The following is a 25297-nucleotide window of genomic DNA, read 5'->3' as shown; positions in this document are numbered from 1 at the left end:
TCCACTTAAAAAAATCAAATTTTGGAGTAAAAATATCTGCATTCTGCATAATGCCACGGTGGAATCATCATTTATCAGTTCAAAATAATTAATAACACTTTAACGAAAAATAGAATCAGAAAATTCAAAGTAGTTTCAAAAACCAACCCAGTCCCAGCCCTACTTTAGACATAATAGAATTTGAGCAAATGAAAACACGGGGGCTTTCATAAAATAAAATAAAGGGGTTAAAACGCAATGTAGTATAATTGAAGGGGGGAGAAAGTACATAAAACCCTGTAAACATTTTATCTTCTTTGTCACCACACGAACGCTGAGTTCTTTCTTCTTCTTCCCAATTCCCTTTTTAATGTTTTCGATTATTCGGAAATAATAGTAAGAAAAAAAGAAAAAAAAAAGGCTTATCCATATTATCTTGAAGAAAAAAGAACACTGTAGAAATGGCGCTCCTCTTCACTTCTCCTCTCTCTTCTCTCTCTTCACCTTCATCAACCACTTCTGGGCTCGTTACTCACCCTTGTAAGTAAATACATTGTTTGGGGGATTTTGATTTAGCAGATTTGTTTCTTTCAGCATTTTGTTGTTCTTAGTTTTGGGTGTCTTGAAATTGACCTTTTCGTTAGTTTTAAGGATATGGTTTTTTAACTTGTATTTGCATCTCTGGGTGGCTTTTTTTCAGTTTTTATTTGATTTTTTGAACTGGGTTTTTCAGGAAAGATGAACACTTTGTGTTTTTTTACTTGAATTTATTAGTACACTGTACACTAGCAATTGCTTTGGATGGAATTACTGCTGTACTTTTGGGGGTATGTTCTTTGAGGCATTTCAGCAAACATGTGGTCTGCCTCTTGATTATGGATGTGCATTTCTTGATTTTAGTGTTCCAATTCTTAAGAAAATCTGAGAATCATATAAAACCAACTCGTTTAGTTGTTTTAACCCACGATCCTCATTCTTGATAATGAATTAATCTTTCCGAAGCTGCTACCTCTTTGAGGTATTTCAGCAAACATGTGGCGTGCTTGTGTTGTGTCTTTGAGGTATTTCAGCAAACATGTGGTCTGCTCTTGATTATGGATGTGCATTTCTTGATTCTTATGTGCTATCTCTTCCAATGGATTTGTAGATTTTTTCCGGGTTCCATTTGCAAATGAATCTTTTGTTATTTAGTCCTCAGGTTGTGCAACAAATCCGTTACTTTCCATCCGAAATCGGACTTTGGAGCAAGAATCGGAGCACCATTTGTCCTAAAAAACAGAGGTGCATTGATTGTTAAGGCATCTTTAGATGTTGACGGCGCAGGTTCCACACCTTCAGAGCCTCCTACCGTACCCTCAGACAACAAAGAGGTAAGTGTATCAGTCGAGAACCTTCCGTTGGAATCAAAGGCTCAGCTAATGCTTGAGCAGAAAACGAGGATGAAATTGGCCAAGAAACTTAGGCTCAGGAGAAAGAGGCTCGTGAGGAAACGTCACTTGAGGAAGAAGGGGCGATGGCCCCCTTCCAAAATGAAGAAGAACAAGAATGTTTGAACAACGTACCTACCTTCTAGAATATCTCGCAGGTTACTCTGCTGACTCGTTTTTTTTCTTCTTTTCTTTTTTCCTTACGGTGTATTGCAAGTTCCCTATCTTTTGACATCATAATTTGTTTTCGTTATTATGTAAATGCGACCTTGCTATATATTTCTTCGGTGTTATTTCAAATTGCTATTTTGATGAACAAAGCAAATAGGGATCTCTTCATTTTGTATGAGGCAGTATTGGTGATCTTGTTATCATTGAAATCAGCTCGGGCTTTATCGATTTTTTATTTAATTTTTTTATTTTATTGCATTAAAAATGGGGATAAGTAAAACTTGTGAGTAAGAATAATGGTGTTCTAAAACAATGTTGGGGTTGTTTAGGGTCCGAGAGGGGTTGTACTTCTCGGACCTAAACGATTGAATCTGGGACGTACAAAATGTTTAAATGTTGATCTCATCCATTGATTTTTTGGTACGAACTCAGTAAAAATACATCGTACACCATCGTACACTCATCGTACTCTTTGTAAATTACTATCTTAACCTTATAAATAATATAAGAAAATAATATTTCCACACAATTTTTTATTAATCCATTATGATTGTAAAACAAAATCAAAATTCATCAATTATTTTCAAAGAAATCTCTTTTCTTTCGTCGAACAAAACCTTTCATCTCCTCTATTCATGGAGACACTGTATGGCGTATGCCATGGTTCAATCTCCATCGGGATTGTAAAGCCAGATTTGAAAATCTCTTTTTCATCTTTTTCTCATATTGTTTTTATTGTTGAGAATTATGGTGGTGGAAGAGAAATCAACAATAGTGGTGTATCTTTAGAGTATTTTAGTTTCTTGAATTGAATTGAAAACACAAGTCACCGAACATTTTATGCTTATGAAGTTATGTTCTTCTAGTATTAACTTGAATTGTTTCTCAAGATTCCCACCTCGTTTGAACATTTTATTTCAAATTATTATGTTGATGAGGTTCCTCCGAAGAAATTATTATGTTGATGAGGAGAAGACGATGGATTTTTTTTTTTAGTTTTTAATCGAAGAAGACGATGGAGAGAAAACGTTTTTAATGAAACGCAATTGTCATATTTTACTTATTAATTTTGTATATTTTGTTTTTTGAAAAGTCATTATTTAATTAAGTTTTAGTTTTAAGGGTATTTATGTAATTTCATTAGTAATCCATGTTTCGTACTTTTTTAATGGGGTTCGTACTAATCATACGTGTCACATTTTTATTGGTTGATCTTCAATCGTTTAGGTCCGAGAAGTACAACTCCTCTCGGACCCTAGACAACCCCAACAATGTTTGGGTGTATTTTGTTTGAAGTGTAGGGTGAATGCACTAAGGATGGTGTATATTGAAAATGGCAAATTACGACCACCCCTGAGGTATAGTCAAATTACAAAAAAACCCCTTTTGTTTGAGTAATTACAGCCACCCTCCTTTTAAATATTTTTACATAAATTTTATGTAATTCGGTTATTTACCGAATCAAATCGTATATACTACTCGGAAAACGGTATGAAATGTTGGTGAATTGAAATTTCAGTTCGATTTTACCGATTTAACATCCATAAATATACCTCTGGAAGGGTTTTTTTGTAAGATAATACATAGTTGAGGGGTGCCTGTAATTACCCAAACATGAGGGGGGTTTCGTAATTTGACCATAACTCAGGGGTGGCCGGAATTTGCCCTATTGAAAATACAACGTACCTACCTCGACAAATTAATAGCATCGCTTAAATAATACTTTCTTCCGATCCCGACTCGGTAAAACACACTAATTTATTAATTTTATAATTTAATAATTCGATAAATTAATAAAATTTTACTAGATCCAACAGTATTGATTTATAGAGGTTTAAATGTACTTTCTGAAATTTTTTGTTGTCAACTTTTGACATTATGTGTAATTACAACATCAAACACTAAAAAAAAGTCAATAATGATGTGTGCTAACTGCTAACATTGCAATTTGACCAAATTTAAACCACTAATCACACTTAGTGGACCACTAAACTATGTGCTAAGACGAATGTCCACTTGTATTCAATCTCACTGATTTCTTTTACTATTATAATTAATGACTAAAACACCCCTTACAATATAACCACAATCAAAGCTACAAATTATTAAAGTCAAATATGCAGAGAGTGTTCTTACATCAAAGAAACCTCAATCCAAGACTACCTTATAAACAACTCAACTGCTCTTCGGATTTGCCGATTTTCGCCACTGTACATTAGCAAGAAAAAACGAGGGCGCGCGCGCGTATTCTTTTTTTTTTTTTTCCTCTCTCTCTCTATGTATATTAGTTGGGATCGAACGGTTTAAACCAACATGTCGCCGCCTCTGAGAATGTTGAATTTGCAAAGCGGACAGGTGGCGTTTATACGGAGCCACTTCGTAATGCATTTATGGTGGAAATGGTGGTTGCACGGAAGTGCACAGAGCTCGGCTCCATCTACATATTTGTAGAGGCATATACAACATTCCTGCAAGATAATAATTAAAAAAACGAAACGAAAAAAAAAAAACCCAGAAAAAAAAAAAGGTCGAACATTAGATTATTTTACTCCCGGGAGTTTCTAGAAACAATAAATACGATAGATACTTACAGAATCATCTGGATGAAGAACGAGCTCGGGTTTGGAATTGCTATTGGCAGGAACTGCGCTTGAAATGAATTCTTCTTTTTTGTTGTTATTATGGAACGAGGGTAGAGTATTTTGGTGCCGGTAGAAATATTTTGGGAGGAGTCGTATATCGTTTTCGGAGGCTCCATCTTTAATAGTCATGGCGTAGGCAACTGTAGCTAAGATTGGGAAACAGCAGAACAGTAGGAAGAAAACAACGCACGCCATTGCAATGCAGAAGATCATGAAAAATACGTCGAACGCTAGAAAGACCACCGATAACCTGCCGTTAAGAGGAATCCCGTTTTTTAGAGAGAGAGAGAGAGATTAATTTTCTTTCGTTTTTGGAATGACGAAGCACAGAATATACCAGTAAAGACGAGGAGATTCTTGAAGAAGAGGTTGGCCGCCGATGACTACCCAATAAAATCCGAAAACCCACCACACCGATGAAACGATACTATTAATCGACTCCAACTTCTTGATTATGCTGAAAATGGGATCACAAAAAAAAAAAGACGAGATAGAATCAACGGTTTCGAACACTAGTTTCCGATCTTTCAACATGCCATGTTCAGTGATACGAAATTCATTAATCCGAAAACACCGGAAAAAAATTCTTAACATATACAATTTTATCTAGGCGTCTTTTAGTAGCTCGTCGTTCAACCTCGTATTAATTCAGTTTCTTTGTTCTATAACAGCTAATCACAATCCGATTTTACAAACTCACAGTTTCTACTCTTATCGAAAGGTTAACTATCGATATTACTCTTAGCAAATATACTAACACCGATAAATTCTGCTTCTTCATCAAATAAAGAATCAATAACAAATAAGTAACATTTCTTCAATCATTTAGAACCTATTCCTATAAATTAATTGATAGAACATAAATTAAGGGAAAATATTAGAAGTCAACACTTTGCAGATTTCGCCAATATGTCATTTTCTACCTAATAAACGCCGGATAGCAACATTATTTAATAAAAAATGGTAAATTACAGCCACCCTAAGGTAAGGTGAAATTACGGAAAAACCCCTCATGTTTGTGTAATCATAACCACCTCTCTCAACTACGAATCTTCTTACACATTAACCCACATCAACTCTTATGATGTCAAATTCAACAGATTATGCGGAATGGTCTCTAGTTTGTACTTGTTTGTGAAAAAATGCACCGTAATCTGATATTTACAAGCCAAGAGACACATCTTATGATTATCTTATTACAAAATCATGTGGAGCTCGAATGGGGTAAAACATGAACAAATTGGAGAATATTACAGATAAACCTAGAAGATTTTACTCTAGAAGATTTTACTAAATTTGACACCAAAAAAATGAACGTGTAAGAAGATTCATAGTTGATGGATGATTATAATTACCCAAACACGAGGGACTTTTTTGTAATTTTAACCTCAGGGCTGGCCGGCCGGAACTTACCCTTTTGAAAAAGAGATTCAAAACCACAAAATTTCACCAACCAATCTAAAAAAAAGTACAAAAAAATTATTACCTTTTCTGAAAGAGGCCTGAAAATGAAGACACCCTTTGAAAATGAAAATCTTGACCACCACCACCGCCGCTATCATCTTCATCGTCGTCGTCGGCGTATTCGTCGAGATTCCGGGTTTGATACTCATCCCACACAAATCCAACATGCAGAAGAGACTGCAAAGCATAGCCACAAACCCACAGCCGAAGAGGAGTGAGAGGCCTTTCTTCAACAGTTACCAACAGCACAAAAACAGAAACCACAACGAACGCCAAGTTCCAAATCATGTCTAGAAACAAAAACGGCCTCGAGTAGCCGCAGTCCCTGCTCACCGGAGCTTCCGAATCATCTCCGCCGCCGCCGCTGCCGTCTGTCAAGATTCTCCGGCGGTCGGAGTTGGTGGATATTCCGGCAAAAGGGTTGGCGAAAAAGGTGGTTATGGAGTTTCCGGTGGAACCCACGTCGGCGCCGCCGAGTAAAGGCCGGCAGGGGAATTCTTGATTCATCGTTTTCTAGTGAGAAGAAAAAAAAAAAACAAGATTATTTCAGAGTTGGGTTCTTGGCTCGAGAGAGTGAAGAGTGGTGGAGGAACTTGTTGGGAACGGAGGAAGAAATTGGAAATGGTTTAGTGGTGGGTCCCACTTGGAGGGGGGGTGGGTAGAGGGTGGGTGGGGGTGGGGTGTGTGTGTAATTGTTCACACAATTTACAAAGGGGTTTGACTACAAGACATGTAGACAAACCTAAATCCTCGTACACATAAATACTGATTACAAATCTTCTTTCGAAGGAGGGAAATTTAAAGAAAGAATGAATTATATTAATGGGAAAATGATAATTTAAATTTTTTTCCTTTTCTATTTTATGCACTTTTTTTTTTGAATTTGGATTCTATTATAAAATTGGCTTTATTTTTTAGTTATGTTTTTAATAACAATCGGGTAAATTACGGTCAATCCTTTGAGGTAAAGTAAATGACGATAATACCCCTATTGTTTCGGTAATTGTAACCGTCATTCAATTAAGTAAAGTAAATGACGATAATACCCCTATTGTTTCGATAATTGTAACCGTTATTCAATTATGAAGTTTCTTATGCGTCCACTTTATGATGTCAAATTAAATAGAATCTTCTAGATTACGTGAAATGTTCTCTAATTTGTATTCGTTTTGTGCAAAAATGCAGTTTCTGATGCACCACAATCTGATATTTACAAGCCAAGAGACACGTGTAATGATCATCTTGTTTCCAAATGTGGATGTCGAGTGGGGTAAAACGGGTACAAACTGGAGAATATTGCCCATGATCTAGAAGATTGGACTAAATTTGACATCGTAAGAATAAACGTGTACGAAAATTCATGGTTGATGAGTGTATTACAATTATCCAAATATAAAGGTTTTTTCGTAATTTGATCTTAATTACTTCAAGGGGTCGACCGTAATTTTCCCATAACAATTCTCGTGAAGAGAGCACATTTGAAAAAAGACAATTTGCTGAATTAAATGAAGTGATAAAATTAGGTCATAAAGCAAATATCTTTCTACCACTTGAAAAAGAATGGCAAGATAGAAAGAGAATAAGATGCTTTCACAAGGTTAAAGTGGTAAAAATCCACAACCACACAATTCATAAATGTAGATGATATTCATATTAGATTTATTTTTATTTAGATTTTCTTTAATTATACATGTAATATTTTACCATAGCTCTTTTAAATAATTATTAAAATATTTTTCAAAAATAAATAAATAAAATATAGCTAGCTAAGAATACAACAATAGAAGTTTTTCTTTAAAGGGCTTTGACCCAATTATTGGCCCAATAAGTAAGCTAGTTACGGCCTACTACAATAGCTTTGAAATTAGCCTACAATAATAATTTCGGCAAATTACGGTCAACACCTGAGATAAAGTGAAATTACTAAAAAATCCATATTGTTTGAGTAATTACAATTATTCTCTCAACCATGTATTCTCTTATGAAAGAATCTTTATTTAATAGGTAAATTTGACACCGTAATGATAAACATGTAAGACAATACATAGTTGATGGGACGATTGTAATTATTCAAACATGAGGTGGTTTTTTGTGATTTGACTTTACCTTAGGAGTTGCCGGAATTTTTCCTAATGATTTATGAGTTGATTGATTTTCGTCTGTATTTTGTTCGTCTACTAATATTGTATTTAAATTTGATAATGGAACGAAGAACGATCCATAATCACTGTTCATATAGTAATTAAAACACTAAGGAATCCACCAACACCACTCGTTCGCTCAGATTTACTCACTCACTCAAACCAGAACCATTCTCCTAACTTACTCACTCTCTCTCTCTCAGATTTACTCGGAAACCTACAAAGGAAGCACAAATTCAATCGCACGAGCTCAATACTCACCAAACAATCTCGAATCTCGCACAAAAGAAGGATTTTGAATTTTAGGTCGAGTTTAGCTTATTTATACGTGTCTTAACCGCCACCACTCTATTCTCCTCGTACATATCGGACTCAATCCAATGGTAGCCGGTGAAGGTACCATCAGAGGGTTAAAGTCAACTGTGAATGTCGGCATTTGACCACAGTACGCAGAGTCTCAAAGCAGTACAAAGGAAAAAGATTTCAAAAACAAAATCGAAGAGTAGTAAAAAAGGAATAAACAACAAATATAAAATCAAAGGTTGGAAAATTTACAGTTTTCATCCCTCAAATTTTCACTAATTTCATATTTGGTCCCCAATGTTCACAAAAACCACATTTAGTCCCTCATGTTTCAACAATTGAACACTTTTGGTCATTTCCGTCAATTTACCATTAATTCGTCAGTTAATGCAGTGACGGGCACATGCGTGATTCCATTAGAACTAACGAAAAATTAACGTAAAGGACTAAAATTGTTGAATTTTTGAAACACGAAGAATGAAATATGTTTTTTTATGAACATGAGAGACCACGTGTGAAATCAGCACAAATTTGAAGGATTAAAACTATATTTTTCCCATCAGAGATTATTTATCACAACCATAGATTCAAAGTTATCAGTAGTGACATGTTTGTTTAACGGCTAGCAGCCCTGTACATAATTACATAGAACTATGTATATATATATATATATATTATATACATATATATATTCCCCCATTTTATTAAAAACAGATTAGTTTCTAATACATTTTTATATCCTTATAGTAGGAGGATTTATCAACATAAGAAGCAGGTCCAACAAGCCCGACATTGTTCGAGTTTATTAACAAGTCAATCGACGTAAACGAATGAGGCGAAAGCACAACGTCCATTTCCTCACCAACATCGTCCAGCTCACTACTCACCGGGACCACCTAGGTAAACAAAAAAAATTAATTAATTAATTAATTCAAAAAAAAAGAGTATATTTTTTTCGATTATAAATGGAGAGTTACCTTATTGGGAACTTGGAAAGAGTTTTCGTCCATGACATCAGCGGATGTCAACTCGATCTTTTTCGACCCGAACGATTGTAACGAGTTGACTTCCAACCCTTGGATAGATAGTTGAAGAGCCACACTACTGCTCCCGAAATTCACCACCTGGCGATATTCATTAAAAAAAATGTGTTTATAAATTATAATATTACGATTATTATGTTAAAGAAGTTCGAAAAAATTTACCTTTATTTTCAGGTGGTTTTTGTTGTCTGTATCTTTCCAAGAAATAGCAGAAGCAATTAGAGAATTAGACGGGTTCGATTGAAGGGTTGCATTAAGTAGCGTTGCACCGTTCGACTCTTTAAAGAAATGCTGCATCCAATAACTTGGAGTTCCGTACATTTGTGAAGAGTCGAATACAATCGCATCTGGATTCCACCTGTAAAAAGAATACTATTTGAGAGAGAGAGAGAGAGAGAGAGAGAGAGAGAGAGAGAGAGAGAGAGAGAGAGAGAGAGAGAGAGGGGGGGGTTATACGTACGTTCTGTCATTCGTATTCACAAACAAAGGTGCGTAACTTGCCATCTCGACTGCGTCGCTGTTCAAATAAGAAGGATTAAAATAAAAAAATAAAACTTGAAAAATATATCATACAGTAAATAAAAAAAATAATAATAATATCGGAAAAATACCAGTTCTTTTCGAGCCCGATAAGAAATCCAGCTTCGGCGAGAGCTGCTAAAAGACTACCTGTACCAGCATCACTTCCATGGACAGCATATTCACTCACAAAAGCCTGCACCATTTTTATTTACTCTTTTATTTTTATTTCTAATTTTATTATTATTTTTGTAAGCGACTGTACATAGCAAACCTTTGGACCAGTTCGCGATGCTCGGTCGAATTTTTGGGCCGCTGCAAACACATTATTTGCGCTGCTATAAATCTAGTAGTAGCATGAAGACAAAACTAATTAATTATTACACGATATTAGATATCATGCAAGTATAAAAAAGTACTTTATTAAGAGAATTAAACTTCTTACATGATAATCATAAATGTGAGCTGGATGATCCAACGGTCGAGAAGAACCGTCACAATTTGATATTAATTTGATGTCTGGATATTCACGTTGTATAGCAGAGTAGAACTCGAGGTAGTTCCCTAGATCATCACAGAGTAACAAAATGTCACAAAAGGTTATGAAAATAAATACCTCAATTAAAATAAAATAAAAAAGTCTCGTACCGAGATAATATTTCTTTCCACAATCCTCGTTTCCGACAGCAACATATTTCAAATCAAAGGGTTCTGGGTGGCCCATTGCCGCTCGAACGGAACCCCATTTTGACTTAGCATCGCCTCTCGCAAATTCAATACCATCCAAAGCTTCCTGCAATAATATAAAATGAAATAAAATAAAATCGTGGTATTTGGCATAAGTTAGATATGTGCAGCATTGGCTGCAATAAAATAAAATAATATTTAACCAAGTACTTGTACGAAAGGTTGGATGCTGGAAGTGTCGACTTCATCATTGTGGCTGACTCCTGAAAAAAATTAAAATTAATAAGACCGTCACAAAAACGAGCGAAAATCAATAAGCAAATATCGAGGGAATATATCGAAAAAATAAGATAGGATAAAAAAACAGTACCGTTGTTGAACACCCATATAGGTTCTGCCTCCAAATCCTCAGCAAGCTGAATAAGTGATTACAAAATGGAAAAATATAAATAAATAGATACAATAACGAACCCTAGTACTCTTTATATATTTTCTATATATATATAAAAAAATAAAAATAAAAATAAAACCTGAAGAAACTCAAAATGACCGAGTCCATCATCGGTCCAATAATGCCAAACATCACCAAAATGACCTGGCCTCTCTTCCCACGGCCCGACAGTTTCTTTCCATCGAAACGCGTTTCTTAACCATTCCCCTTCCACGAAACAACCACCTGACATCACCGATGACATCATCCATGCATGCATGTTAGATTAAGTGTTTAATATTATATTAAAAAAATTCAAGAATATTACTCGAATGCAAATAGTCGAATCTTTGCCACCAAAATTATGTTCACATCTAATTTTGTTAGTCGTACCTGGAAATCTAATAAATCCCGGTTTCAAATTCTTCACCATCTCAAAAAGATCTTTGCGGAACCCGTGTCCCTGTCCCAAGAGAATAGCATTTGATATACTTTAAAATACTTATATATATATATATTCTTTATTACATTAAAACTTCTATGCATGTAATATAAAAAATCAAATATCAATTCACATTTACCTTGTATGTATCTGTGGGCATTAACGACACTTGATCGAACCATACGACACCTTTTCTAGTCGTCGTCAGTTGAAGTTTCGAGTTTGCGTCAGTTCCTTTTGCTTGCAGAGTTAGCTCAATCTTAGTCCAGTTCGAAACATCAGACTCTCTGTAATAACAACATACGTTAGTCTAAAATTTGATTTTTTTTTTTAATATGTAAATTATGTGTTATCGATTGTTACACGATGTTAGCAGTAGCCAGTGTCGATCCAGTTGATCCAGTCAGGGAAACAGACACATTGATCGGCCCTAGTGAACGAGCATAGAGAACCAATTTATAGGTCTTTCCTTGTTCGATATTCTGCAAGACAAATAATCAACTAAAAATTCACTCTTTGTTAAGTAATATTACAATAACTAATCAGTTAAATAAAATTTTACCATTCCCCAGAAGCCGGGGTTATAAATACCAACACCGCCAGGTGGACACATGTTGCTCCCTTCGTGATCGCAAAGCACGTCCATTCGTAATGCAATTTTATTTCGATCGAAGCGCGAAGAACGTTCGGTTGATATGATTAAAGATGATTCATTTCCGATTACGGACCAAGGAGCGATATTCGAAGGTGTATTGGGACCCCCTGCTTCAAAACCTGCATTTAAAAATTCATATTAATTTCATTTTAAAAATTCGGATTTAAGACTCGGAAAAAAGTCGAAGAAAGATGAACTTGAGCGATGTCAAACTTTAAAAAGACTCGGATTTTACAGGTTGCAATTTTAATTGTGGGAAGGATCATTTCAATAGATTATAATTTCTGTAACTCTTGTAGAAAGGTGAATTATGAGTATTTATTGAAAAACTAAGACACGTATTCTCTAAGGAAAATAGGAGAATATTCCAGCGAACCTCGGTTGTCGACAAGCTCTGCCCATAATCCTCCAGCTCCAGCATGATTAATCTCCTGCAGATATCTCAAAGATTTTCATATGGTAGGCTTAATATATATGTGTGTGTGTGTGTGTGTGTGTGTGTGTGTGTGTGTGTGTGTGTGTGTGTGTGAGAGAGAGAGAGAGAGAGAGAGAGAGAGAGAGAGAGAGAGAGAGAGAGAGAGAGAGAGAGAGAGAGAGAGAAGCAGAGAGGGTAGCCAAAAAGTACGACGATTCTAGTGCTACGAGAAGTAAAAAATGACATGGATGAAATTTTGAAAGAGAAACTCATCGTCTTTAACTAATCTCACCTCGAAAAACACACCAAACAAGGTTTTCGGTATATATTTCGCCGATGCTTCAGATGCGTTAATGACAAGCGAAACGGTCTGGTTTGCTTCAACCCCAGTAGCAGAAGAAGATTGAAACGCAGCATTCAGCACAACGAAGAAGAAAAGCAGAACCCTCTTCGACAGAGTAATTGCACCCATTTTTTCCCGTAACGTATCCACTGTTTGTGCAGCCTATTTAACAACATACGGAAAACGCTAATTCAGTTATCTTTTGTCAGTAAACGGAAGATGACAAAAAAAAAAATCTATCTTTTACAACAACTTAATCTTATCGTAAGACTTTGTTGACTACAGCAAGAACATAAGCACTCATCTCCGACTACATTTACCAATTGCGATTACTAATTTATACGAAATCGTTATTTACAACCGATCGAAGTATAATTCTTTGTCTGAAAGCAATCTCATCTTTTTAACCATTAAGAGATCAATACTTGCAAACATTTGATCGGTTGTTATGTGATGTAATGACTTATCGACACGTGGACCGTCCCGAAAGATTTCAAAGAATAAAAGTTGCGATAAATAAATTAACGAAGCTAGATCTTTTCACCGGAGTTTTCCAATAAACTAACATTCTTGAAAATTTGCATGTCTCCGAAAAAAAATATAGATTCTCGAACTTCGTGTTCGGTTTCGGTTTCGGTTTCGTGTGCAATAAATCAGTTTCATTGCAAAACAAGAATGAACCGAAAGGCGAAAAATTGATCATCTCTTTAAGTCATCGCATTCATGTATGACGTCATCCAACGGCATTCGACAATCTTATCCATTTTTCGATTTTTCGAGGGGATTTTTTTTTAATTTTAATCAATGGGATGTTTTTTTATTCTTTCACACTGTATCCATCCATCTATAATTTCTCATATGTTCAAGGAAAAAAAAACATATAAAAAATAAATAAATTTAACAGCTCAATTAAGCAGTTGTTAATTAGGGCTGAAAAATTAAAATATTTACCAAAAATATTAACAGCACAAAATCTGGTGGTAAATGCTCAACGATTAACCCCCCATTGCAAATTGCAGTAAAAATATGAATAACAGAGAAAAAAAGATGAAAACTTTATTCAGTAAATAAAATAAAGATTCTTTTTTTTCTTAGAAGGGCAACAGTAATTCACCTGAAAATGGGCTCCCCCAATTTTTGGGTATTTTACTCTGTGTGTGAAGTGTGTGAGAGAGAAAGCAGCACTCGCGCAGTCTTGTAGAGAGATTTGGTCATGTGATGAGAGAGAGAGAGAGAGAGAGGGGCAGTTATATAGTGAGATCAGAGTGTGGTTGCTTCTGCTTATCATTAATCACTTTTTCACAATTTAAAATTTGTTGGCAAACACAATCAATTGTGTGTGTGTGAGAGAGAGAGAGTGTGTGTGTGTGTGTGTTTATTGCTTGAAGGCACAAACACTGAGAGGCAAAAGAGGGTCCAAGATTTTGATCTTATCTTTGCCTTAACGTAAACAGCTTTTTTTTTGTGCTGCTTTTGGCTTTTCTACAAGCTCTTTGCCTTTGGGGATAAGTTGCAAAATCAGATTGTAATTAGGGCTGAAAGTTAAAATCAATTTTACTCGATTTCAAGATTATTCTTTAAAATCTCGATTACGAAAAAGAATTGTTCGAAAACAGACTACTCAATCTGGATTCGCGTTCGATTTGTTTAAAGTTGGTTTGTGCTCGACTCAATTATTTATCAGACCAAAGTTACATATACATCGCACGGGGAAAATTACTAGCTGGTCATAATTTAAGTATTGTGTTGCGTTGATTATGATGTTGAAAAAAAAGTATCTAACCAATACAAGTTTTAATTAATACAAACTATTCTAAACATTAAATATAAAATTCTCATTTATGAATAAAGGAGTTTTATATCTATATTCTAAGATGGATATATTCAATAATTAATGTAGGTGTCAATTTTCCTCGTTTTCTTTCATTTAAGTCAAGTTCCATCTTTATCATTTATGATAAAAGCATAAAACTAATACAAAGCCACAAGAAATGTACATACATAGAACTCTTCTGCTGCAAGAAAAATAATTATAAAAATTCAGAAAATTTATGTCTCGTTTGGCTAAACTTATTTTTAACATCTTATAAGCTCCTACATTTAATTAAAATGTTTTAAGAGCTGATAAGTTGTTATGTCTTATTTTTAATAATTTTTAAAGTGTTTCGATAATGAGCTTATAAACTATTTTTTACTTATTATAAGATCTTAAATAAAAAAGGTGGACTAAACGTATTTTTAAAAAATATTTTATTTCCTAGCGAGTAGCTTACTTTTTGAAATTTTAATATTTTTTAAAGAAACAATTACCGAATACTTTAGAAGAGCTTATACGCTCTTAAATATCTTATAAGTTTTTTTGACAGCCTATAAGTTTGGCCAAACACACGCTTAAAGTCTCAATAGAAAAGAATTGTGCTAGTGTTGGTGTTGTTCTAAAATTTTAAATTTCGGAATCCGGCGATTTTGATCCAAATATTTTCTATTCTAAATCAAAATTTTCTATTTCAAATTTCAATTCCAAGAATGGTTGTTCCAAGAATTTCAAATGGTTCGAAAAAGGCGGCGGTTATATGCAAGCCCATTTTTTTATTACTTCAAAACCACATAAATGAGTTTATTAGTTCAAACTCGTAAATTTATCTAATTTTATTTCATCAAAGATCAGAGATGACAAATATACCCTTATCCACAAATAATACTCAAATACAAAACAAATCCTATTTTTTATTTTTTCAAGACCAAAAGTCATAAAAAAAAAATAATAATATCACGACCGCCGCGACGCCGACTGACGAGTCCTTTTTACTAAACTTTTGTTTGTAAATTCGAAAACATTAATCGAGCATCGATGTCCTTTTTACTAAATTTTTATTTGTAAATTCGAAAACATTAATCGAACATCGATTCTTGATAAATATGTATGAATGAACATTAATCTATGCTTATTTCTTGTTGGGTTGCAATGATTTGGCCGATTTTGGAAAAAAAATTGAGATTGAAATTGGTTTTTTTTTTCGTTGGTTTCCCAAATCGGTTTACCCAGACCGATTTTGTACACGAAAATCGGCGTCATAATGCCGATTTTTGTTAACCAAATCGGCGACACAACGTCGACTTTACAAGTCAAAATCGGCGTTCTAATGTCGATTATTGAGTACAAAGTTTTCGGATACCGACATTTTTCGGATTTTTTTAAATAATACATTATATATTTGGTTAATATATATTTTTTAAATATTTGAAACGAAAATGTTTATCACCATTCGGTGGCGTCTACCAACTCCTTTAACCCAACCGAGTAGAGCTTTCCGTGTCTCAAATATTTATTCGTTAGATAATTCATTTGAATAGTCCTCTATCAATCCCCTAGGTTGTTCCACGAAAGTATGAGAAAACGGTCTTAAAAAAACACAGATAATAAATCGGTACTTAAAAACCGATTTTTGTAGTACAAGTCGGCATGACAATACCGATAATACAAAAACAAATCGGTGTTGTCATGCCGATTTTTATTACAAAAATCGGTTTTTAAGTACTGATTTTTATTAAAATAATCGGAATGTGGTTACCGACTTTAGTATCAAAAATCGGTATTTGCAGACCGATTTTTGGTATCGTCGAATTTTTTTTCCAACAAAAAAAAAAACGACCCAAAAGTAAAAATAAACGGTTAAAACATATTTCATTGTGTTCTCCACCCTCGTAAACTACCATATCATTGTTCCTGGTTCCATCGTGAATGTTTGGTATGCATTTGATAATTTTGGTGTGTAAGATTTCTTGGTGGGTTTGTGAAGAATAAGGAAAAGAAGGAGGAGGAGATTTTTTCGTGAAATAAGGAAGAGGGGTTTCTGGATTTATGTATTTTATTTGGTCTTGCACAAAGAAAATGATTTTATTTTTTAATGTTTTGTATTTTTTATTTGATTTTAAATTTCATTAAGGGTAAATTAGTATTTTTATATTGGAGGTCTTGAACTAATAAAAAAAATGGACTTGCATATAACCGCCGCCTTCGAAAAATTACACTTAATAATATAAATTTTACTATGCATTTTATATTGTAGGCGAATAAGAAAACGAAAATTCTGATCATCCCTAAACTTTGATTTTGGAACAAGTTTTTTCAACTTCAATTTCCGATTTCCAATTTTTTTGGACATAATCGAAATTAGTTATTCACTTTCAGATTTTTTTTCGTTTCTTTTTCGAAAGTGTTAATTCCGACTCGATGCGTCCGATCTTGCATTCCACTCGTGATATCAATGTTAATTTGTATTTTACTCGATCAAGTCTCGAGGGTTGTTGGTCGAGTAAAATAGTAATATACAAATTAACATTGATATCACAAGTGTAATGCAAGATCGGACGCATCGAATCGGAATTAACACTTTCAGAGAAGAAACGAAAAAAAAAATCATACTATTTAAATTCGGATATTATTAGTCATAATTCATAAACCATACTATTAAATAATGTCAAAGGAGATTAGGAGACACTATATTAAATATTGAAATAATGTAAAAAAAAAAACATAAAAAAAAAAAAATTGACAACCTCGTACGTTGTACTTTCGAAACACCATTGTCGCAAACTCATAGGAAAGCCTCCATCAATCTAGGAGGTACTTTTACACCTGAAATTCTGTTTGTTTCTTATTCTTGAAGTTTTGCCATACTGCAATATGCTGAAGATTTGTTTTTTTTTTTTTGTTTTTTTAATTTATTAATTTATAAATATTTTTCATCAATTTCATTAACGGGTTCTTAGTTCCTACCTTTTTGTAGCGTTGCATGTGTGTTTATTTCAAATTTACTTCGGTTTTCCAATCAATTTTTTTCAATTAGGGTTTTTAGGGCTCAACCAAGATTTAGGGATCTGCTGATAATTTCTGTACAGTTCAATGGAGCAAGGTTTGGGTTTCAATTCAAATTCAAATACTCCTTTTGATTCAATTGATAAATCTAGGGTTTTGGATGTGAAGCCATTGAAATTTATTGTCCCAATTTTCCCAAATTCACCACCGTTTCCACCCGAAGTCGGACCGTTTTACCCCTTTCTAGCTCCAAACACGACTCAAAAATCCACAGTTATTGCCCAAACACCCCAACCCAATGGGGGCAACGGCCCCCTTAAGGATGCCGTTAGTAATTCGGGCAAGCGTAGGGGTCGTCCACCTAGGGAAAAACCCGAGAATGTCGAAGATGATTTTGGTGTCGATGCGGTTATTAACACCTTCTTGAAACCGTTCAACCTTCACGATTTCGAAGAATTCAAAAGGCGCAACAACGACAGGGGTATAGTCGCAACCGTACTCTTTGTGTACGATTCGATTCGCCGACATCTCACCCAACTCGAAGAATCGAAGCACTTGTCACTCAGACGCCCCGACTTGAAAGCCGGTGCTGCTTTAATTTCCAAAGGAGTCCGAGCGAATAGCACAAAGAGAATCGGGAATATTCCGGGGGTTGAAGTTGGGGATATATTCTTCTTTCGAATGGAGCTGTGTATTGTCGGACTGCACGCTCACACTATGGGAGGTATAGATTACACTACGGCAGTGAACGAAGAATCTTTGGCAGTGAGTATAGTCTCTTCCGGAGGGTACGATGACAACGATAACGACAATGAAGATGTGTTGATTTACACGGGGCAGGGCGGTGTGCAAAGAAGGGACGGTCAAGTGTTCGATCAAAAGCTCGAGGGAGGAAACCTAGCTCTCGTAAATAGCTTCCATCGAGGCAATGAAGTGAGAGTTATAAGGGGCGTAAAAGATAAAACCGATGGCTCGAACGGTAAGATTTACGTTTACGATGGCTTGTACCAAATTCAAGATTCGTGGACTGAAAAAATTAAATCTGGATTCAGTGTTTTCAAGTATAAGCTTGTGAGGGTGCCTGGTCAGCCGGAGGGTTTCTCCTTGTGGAAATCGATTCGGAAAAAAGATGGAAATGCCCTCCGGGCTGGTCTCGTCGGCGAGTGCCAGCCTGTCTCTTTGGTGAACGACGTTGACGGTGAAATGGGCCCCGCACATTTCACGTACGTTCGTAGCCTTAGATATGCTAAACCTTTTCAGACATCGAAACCTTATTCGGGATGTCGTTGCTTGGGGGGGTGTCAGCCAGGTGATGCCAGCTGTCCTTGCAATCGAAAAAATGACGGTTTTGCCCCTTATTCGTCGATTGGGGTTCTTCTGAACCCGCCGAACAAATGGTTGATACACGAGTGTGGATTCACTTGTTCGTGTCCTCCAAACTGTAGGAATCGTATGTCGCAGATAGGTGTGAAGGTTCGTTTTGAGGTATTTAAGACGAAGAATAAAGGTTGGGGTCTTAGGTCTTTAGATCCGATTCGCGCGGGAGGGTTTATATGTGAATATGCAGGGGATGTTATTCAGGGGTTTACGGAAAACGGTTTCGGGAATGAAATTGATGACGATTATATTTTCGACGCTACTCGTGTGCGTGGTGATGGTTCCGGTGGTTCCGGAAAAGACCCTTTTGCCCTTGTTATCAGTGCCAAAGAGAATGGGAATGAAGCTCGTTTCTTGAACCATAGTTGTTGTCCGAATGTGATGTGGCGGCCTGTTTTACGTGAGAGCAACAGCGATTCTTATGTGCATGTTGCCTTTTTTGCTATTAGACATATCCCTCCCATGCAGGAGTTGACGTATGATTATGAGATGGTTCGGCATGAGAAACAACGAGACGAAAGAAAGAAGAAGTGCCTGTGTGGATCGACAAAGTGCAGAGGGCACTTCTATTGATCGTGCCGAGAAATTATTAGGGAAGATAGTATCAGGTAACTCTTTTTGTGTATTTTTCTTTTTTACCGCACGAATTTAACGAGCGAAATTAATTTTCACGTTGTTTTTCTTTTGTGCATTAGAAGTTGAAGCCTGAAGTTACGCAAAAGCAGAGCATTAAGACCGATAAAATTGTTAACCATATCGATCTCTGCCTTCTAATATTCGGGAAATAAACTTAGTCGATTAGTTGATGCTACACGTGATCAAATATGCCCGACAATTGTGCACATTTGATCAATACAATTACACATATATACATTTACATTTATATACAGGTGAATAATATTTTTCATTTCGAATTCTGAAAGTTCCGGTTTTCAAATTTTCCATTTTTTTTTTGGTAATGGGATTGGAGTACCTATTAGATTCTATTTTTTTTCACGAAGTTAGGATACACATTAGATTCCGGTCTCGTTCCAGTTTTAATTTACGAAAATTCTGGTTTCTTCCAAAAATTATACATATAAAACCAATATTATTATGTATTATATATTATATGGAACTAAAGAAATGAAATTTCGAATTCATTCGATTCCGGTCCGAAAAATTTCGAATTTGGAACATTTTTTTTTTTCACATTCCAATTTTCAATTGCTTTCTTTCGTTGGAACACAATTGGGATTAGTTTTTAAGTTCGACAAAAAAACCAGCTTTTAATTCTAAAATTGTTAACTCCGATCTGCTATTTGGGAAAATTATTATATCGAATTGTTGAAAAGATGCCCTTGTGATTGATATTAGCAAATTAAAAACCATCTTATATTGCATTTTTTTTACCGCACACCCCCTAAATGGTGAAGTTGTAGGGGTCAGTTTGATAAAAAAAAGTTATATAATAGGGATTTTTTGCTAATATTAATAAGGGTTAACTGCAAAAAATCCCCTAAACTTTGGACGTTTTTGCGCTTTACCCCTGAACGGAAAAAAGTTGCACGGGCATACCTGAACTTCACTTTTTTTAGCACCGGCAGCCAAAATTTACCGGAATTCAAATCACGTGCCTCACACGTGAATATAGTTGGGTAAATTAGTCTTTTCCTTTTACTCCCATTTTCTTTTTAATAAATATAAATAAAATGAAAAAACTAAAAAGAAAATGAAAAGAAAGAAAAAAGAAAAAAGAAAAAAAAAAAAGACTGCATCAGTGCACACCCATCGTCTTCGACCCACCTCCATACACAAATCAGAAGACCATAATCTCTACAAATCAAACACCACCCACCGGCCACCACAACCTCTGATCCGCCGTCGCACCACCACCACCGAACCAATTTCAATCCATTCCCCATTCACCATCACAAGGCAAAGAAATTGGGGTTTTTCGCTGGTGCTCGGTCTCAAAATTTGACCGCCGGCTGGTGGCTCTTTCTTTGCCGCAATCAATCAACGGATGGAGGCGACGGCGAATTCCAGCGGTAGAAGAACCCAATTTGGTGGAAATATGACACGGTAGCAAGGGATAAACCTTCCACCATTGAAACCTCTGGCGGCGGTGCATTAATTTCAGCCCCAGACCAATTTTTTTTCTTCTTTGAACCAGAGTTTGATTCCGCCGAGGAATTTGAGTTTTTGGAATCAAAGTTTAATCAACAATACAGTCCTCAATTTGGTGTTTTTTTTCGGGAGAGAGAAAGATTGATTAATATGATGTTCTGGTGTGATGTGCTTTCGAGTTGCGAAGCAAAGCGGCGGAGGGCGGCGGGGGGAGGTGAAGCAGCGGCGGGTGAGGGCTGAAGTGGTTGAAGAGCAGTTTGGTTGGGGCTGGTGGCGACGGGAAGAATGGTTGGGGATGATGGTGACGGGAGAAGATTTTTTTTTTTTCTTTTTAAGATTTATTTATATTTATTAAAAAGAAAAGGAAGAAAATGGGTGTAAAATAGAAATGACCAATTTACCCCCACGTGATTTGGATTCCGGTCAATTTTGGCCAAAAATAGACATTTTGGATGCCGGTGCTAAGAAAAGTGAAGTTCAGGTATGCCCGTGCAACTTTTTTACGTTCAGGGTGTAAAGCGCAAAAACGTCCAAAGTTTAGGGGATTTTTTGCAGTTAACTCTATTAATAACACAGGTCTTTTTTTATCAATTAGAGTAAACACAAGGGTGTTGAAGGCAAAAAATCTTTATATATATCACAAATTTATTGTATTTGGCACCCAATGTGTTCTAATTGTTAAAAAACTCCCCATGCTATTTTATTACCTAGCTAAAATTTTCATATCCCGGCTTTCTTAAATTACAAGACACTTAAATATTTTTGTTATATTTATTTTATTTTACAACATTTGACAAAATACTTATGTATCTTGTTATTGCTTAATTATTCTACAAGACACCGTGAAACATTCTTTATATTTAATATATTCTACAATATGCATAAACGTTTTGTAGTATGTTCTGATAATAACATGCAAAACGCATGTGAAATATATAACATGCATTTAGTATGTTAGACCTACAACAACATGCATTTAGTGCATTTTGTCAAATATATAATATCAGAACATGCTTTAGCCATTTTTAAAAATCATTTCTATTGTAGTGTGCATAGTGTCACGGTCCGCTAGTTTTGGCCCAACCCCTTGCCAGTCCCCCTTGGGTTGGGAGGTTAAGAAGCCCAAGATTTAGTCCAAATAGGGTTAGGCCCAAGTTGGCCCAAATGTATAGAAGAGTAGAGATTCTTGGAGGATTCTAGAAAATATTCTAGAACCCTCCCTTGTAGATATTTTGTAGGAATTCTTTGGAGTGTTCTAGTGAACCACTCCCAACCGTTTGATCAAATAGATCTCCACCGCCCATTAAGGTGGTAGTCTAGTATAAATAGAGGTAGGGTCCTCATTTGCATCCAAGAAATCCAACAAGCACAAGCACTAAAGTAATTTCCTACAAACTCTCTTATCTTCTTAAGTTATTCTTTCGTTTTCCATCACTTAGCATTCGCAACACTTTCGGGAGAGACTGACTTAGCTATCGCCCCTTGAAATTTATGTGAAAATATAAAAAAATGTGATGATCTTTGAACAAAATTAAATGAAAAAAAAAACTACTAATTATCATAATCTTCATTATCGGCCAAATATTGGAGGAGGTGCCTACGGGCATAGGCGGCGGCCCCACCGCCAAAACCATCGTAAACACCTATGAAACAACTTTCATTAGACCATTCTATTTCCAACTCAGAAGATTTCAGCGTCGAAGGATTCCTGCAAATGCAGATCGACAAGGCCCGACGATAAATTGTCCAAATGTCTACTGTTCTCCGTCTTGGCTTAAACGGGGACATTGTCCTTCCGATGGGTTACCACCTTTTTCAATTTTCTGCACTTTCAACCATATGTTCTTAATGGAATCTATGAAGTTCTACTTCGTCCGTAGTCTGGCAGTTTTACCAACCTCCGACACTACAGCTCTTGCCAACTCCGGCATGCCAACTTTAGTCACCGCCACTCTAGCCACCCCATCGCGGCGGCCATCTTTGAACGACGTTCAAGAAAAGGAAAGAGGGAGTGAAGGGTTTCAAGAAAAAGAGACAGCGGCGGCCATCTTTGAACGATGTTCAAGAAAAGGAAAGAGGGAGTGACGGGTTTCAAGAAAAAGAGACAGCGGCGGCCATCTTTGAACGATGTTCAAGAAAATGAAAGAGCGAGTGAAGGGTTTCAAGAAAAAGAGACAAAAAGGAAAGAGGGAACAAAGGATTTCAATAAAAAGAGACAAAAAAGGAAGAGTTCAACAAATAGAGAGAGAAAGAAAGGAAGAGTGGGAAAGAAACTGAAAACTGAGCAGTTTGAAGTTTGAACATAGTAATGCTGAAATGACTAATTGAGCTTTTTTTTTTTTATTTATGTGAGTGAGCACATAAAACTCGCCTCACTCGACTCATCAATTTAGCATATTTATTAGTTATTAAAAATAAAATGGAAAAAAAAAGTTGCATATTTATTATTTAGTAGAAGATTTATCAAATATTAAGAATTATATGACTTGATTTTACCACTAAAATATTTACTTATTGTTAAATCCTTTATAATCTACCCATTCGTTTTTTTTTACAAAAGAAATCAAGGTTATGTAAGGACATCTCCAATTAGGTGTGTGCACGGCTCGGTTCGGCTCGGTTCGGTTCGGTTTTTGGCTAAAACCGAATATGAACCGAATATATCGGTTTTTGTAAAATTAAAAACCGTGTATGTCGGTTTTTTATCGGTTCGTTTTTTTTCGGTTTCGGTTTTTTTCGGTTCGGTTTTGGTTTTTTTTTCAGTTCAAGAGTAACTATATACTCAAGTTGTACAAACAAAAGAATACAATTACAATTAATTTCAACTTACTAATGCAATGAAAATATAAAATCTTTAATTTCATAGGACTTAACGTAATTTAGATGATGTATTATGCTTTATTGATTTTCCTACTTTCATCTACCACATTATTAAAACCATGAACTCAAGTAAATTTTTAATTACTAAATAAATAAAATACAATGTCTCAATTTATGAACAAATGCTTAGAGTGAGACAAGTAATTGAAAGATATAAAATAAAAAATAGGGTAAAATAATACATTTATTATATAAAATGAAGTCCTTTTATAGTTTCCGTTCGGTTCGGTTATTTACCTTTCCACCATACCGAACCGAATAATTCGGTATTTCAAAAATAAAAAAACCGTACATGCGGTTTGCTATTCGGTACGGTTTGAAACGGCTCGGTTTTTTAGTTTTTCGGTTCGGTTTTTCAGTTTTTTTGCTCACCCCTATCTCCAATGGAGTCAAAACTCATGAGGCTCCATATTTTAAAAACTTTAGTAAAAAAAACTCAACACTAACAGATGTTCTAAATTATCTCTAAAATAAAGTCTATACCTAAAGTTTCTAAATATTTTCCTTTATTTGAGATTTATTTGAGATTGCATATAGAGACTCTAGCTTAAAATTGTCTAACCGTAAATTAATATAAAAATTAAGATAATGCAAATGAAAACTAACTATCGAAAATTTAATATACAAAATTAAGATATAATCTAATTATAAAATAATTTATAAACGAATACATTAAATTAATTTTATAGAACTCACTGGAGATGAATTTTTTTTTAGAAACTCAGGGGATGTTTGGTTATGTTTCCAATGGGAATTTCTAGTTTTCAAAATTTCTGATGGAAAAAGTAGTTTATTGGTTTTTGTGTAGAAAATGAGAATATGTTTGGATGAAGAGGTATTTTTAGTTTGATGTAGGTGTAGAAATGAGAATATGTTTGGTTGTGGTGAATTTTCTCTACGAATGTACGTGGAAAAGTAGAATATAATGATTGCGGATGATGATAGTGATGATGATTATTATTATTATTATTATTATTATTATTATTATTATTATTATTATTATTATTATTATTATTATTATTATTATTATTATTATTATTATTATTATTATTATTATTATTATTATTATAATAATAATAATAATAATAATAATAATAATAATAATAATAATAATAATAATAATAATAATAATAATAATAATAATAATAATAATAATAATAATAACAATAATAATAACAACAACAATAATAATAATAATAATAATAATAATAATAATAATAATAATAATAATAATAATAATAATAATAATAATAATAATAATGATAATAATAATAATAATAAATATAATAATAATAATAATAATAATAATAATAATAATTATAATAATTATAATAATAATAATAATAATAATAATAATAATAATAATAATAATAATAATAATAATAATAATAATAATAATGATAATAACAATGATAATAATAATAATAATAATAATAATAATAATAATAATA

General features: G+C 34.5%; 4 protein-coding genes across 5 annotated transcripts; 2 read left to right on the top strand and 2 right to left on the bottom strand.

Annotated features, from left to right (window-relative positions):
* Window positions 1–236: 236 nt before the first annotated feature.
* PSRP5 (plastid-specific 50S ribosomal protein 5) lies at window positions 237–1786 on the top strand. Its single transcript, XM_012984121.2, has 2 exons — window positions 237–519; window positions 1171–1786. The coding sequence occupies exons 1-2, from the start codon at window positions 441–443 to the stop codon at window positions 1530–1532; spliced, it is 441 nt and encodes a 146-aa protein (XP_012839575.1). The 5' UTR covers window positions 237–440; the 3' UTR covers window positions 1533–1786.
* Window positions 1787–3577: 1791 nt separating this feature from the next.
* LOC105959955 (E3 ubiquitin protein ligase RIE1) lies at window positions 3578–6421 on the bottom strand. The gene is made up of 4 exons (XM_012984120.2): window positions 5706–6421; window positions 4557–4676; window positions 4169–4469; window positions 3578–4045 (listed from the first exon to the last, which is right to left on the bottom strand). Exons 1-4 carry the CDS (start codon window positions 6188–6190, stop codon window positions 3881–3883), a joined length of 1071 nt encoding a protein of 356 aa, XP_012839574.2. The 5' UTR covers window positions 6191–6421; the 3' UTR covers window positions 3578–3880.
* Window positions 6422–8657: 2236 nt separating this feature from the next.
* Window positions 8658–14175, bottom strand: LOC105959954 (alpha-L-arabinofuranosidase 1). The gene is made up of 18 exons (XM_012984119.2): window positions 13776–14175; window positions 12611–12823; window positions 12280–12334; window positions 11811–12022; window positions 11612–11730; window positions 11388–11535; window positions 11200–11269; window positions 10907–11052; window positions 10747–10792; window positions 10587–10639; window positions 10338–10482; window positions 10135–10253; window positions 9964–10035; window positions 9782–9885; window positions 9631–9687; window positions 9333–9528; window positions 9105–9251; window positions 8658–9023 (listed from the first exon to the last, which is right to left on the bottom strand). The coding sequence occupies exons 1-18, from the start codon at window positions 13947–13949 to the stop codon at window positions 8850–8852; spliced, it is 2250 nt and encodes a 749-aa protein (XP_012839573.2). The 5' UTR covers window positions 13950–14175; the 3' UTR covers window positions 8658–8849.
* A 3028-nt stretch (window positions 14176–17203) lies between these two features.
* Window positions 17204–19768, top strand: LOC105959953 (histone-lysine N-methyltransferase, H3 lysine-9 specific SUVH1). 2 transcript variants are annotated; one of them, XM_088824217.1, is made up of 3 exons: window positions 17204–17288; window positions 17512–19465; window positions 19553–19768. In XM_088824217.1, the coding sequence occupies exon 2, from the start codon at window positions 17568–17570 to the stop codon at window positions 19428–19430; it is 1863 nt and encodes a 620-aa protein (XP_088680343.1). In that variant the 5' UTR covers window positions 17204–17288; window positions 17512–17567; the 3' UTR covers window positions 19431–19465; window positions 19553–19768. The 2 variants fall into 2 exon arrangements, with proteins under 2 accessions (XP_088680343.1, XP_088680342.1); XM_088824216.1 differs by having other exon boundaries at window positions 17512–19768.
* Window positions 19769–25297: the final 5529 nt, after the last annotated feature.

This window comes from Erythranthe guttata, chromosome 10, assembly GCF_056151865.1.
Source record: "Erythranthe guttata isolate IM_541 chromosome 10, IM_541, whole genome shotgun sequence".
Taxonomy (NCBI): Eukaryota; Viridiplantae; Streptophyta; class Magnoliopsida; order Lamiales; family Phrymaceae; genus Erythranthe; species Erythranthe guttata.
This window is presented reverse-complemented; position numbering and strand designations above follow the sequence as displayed.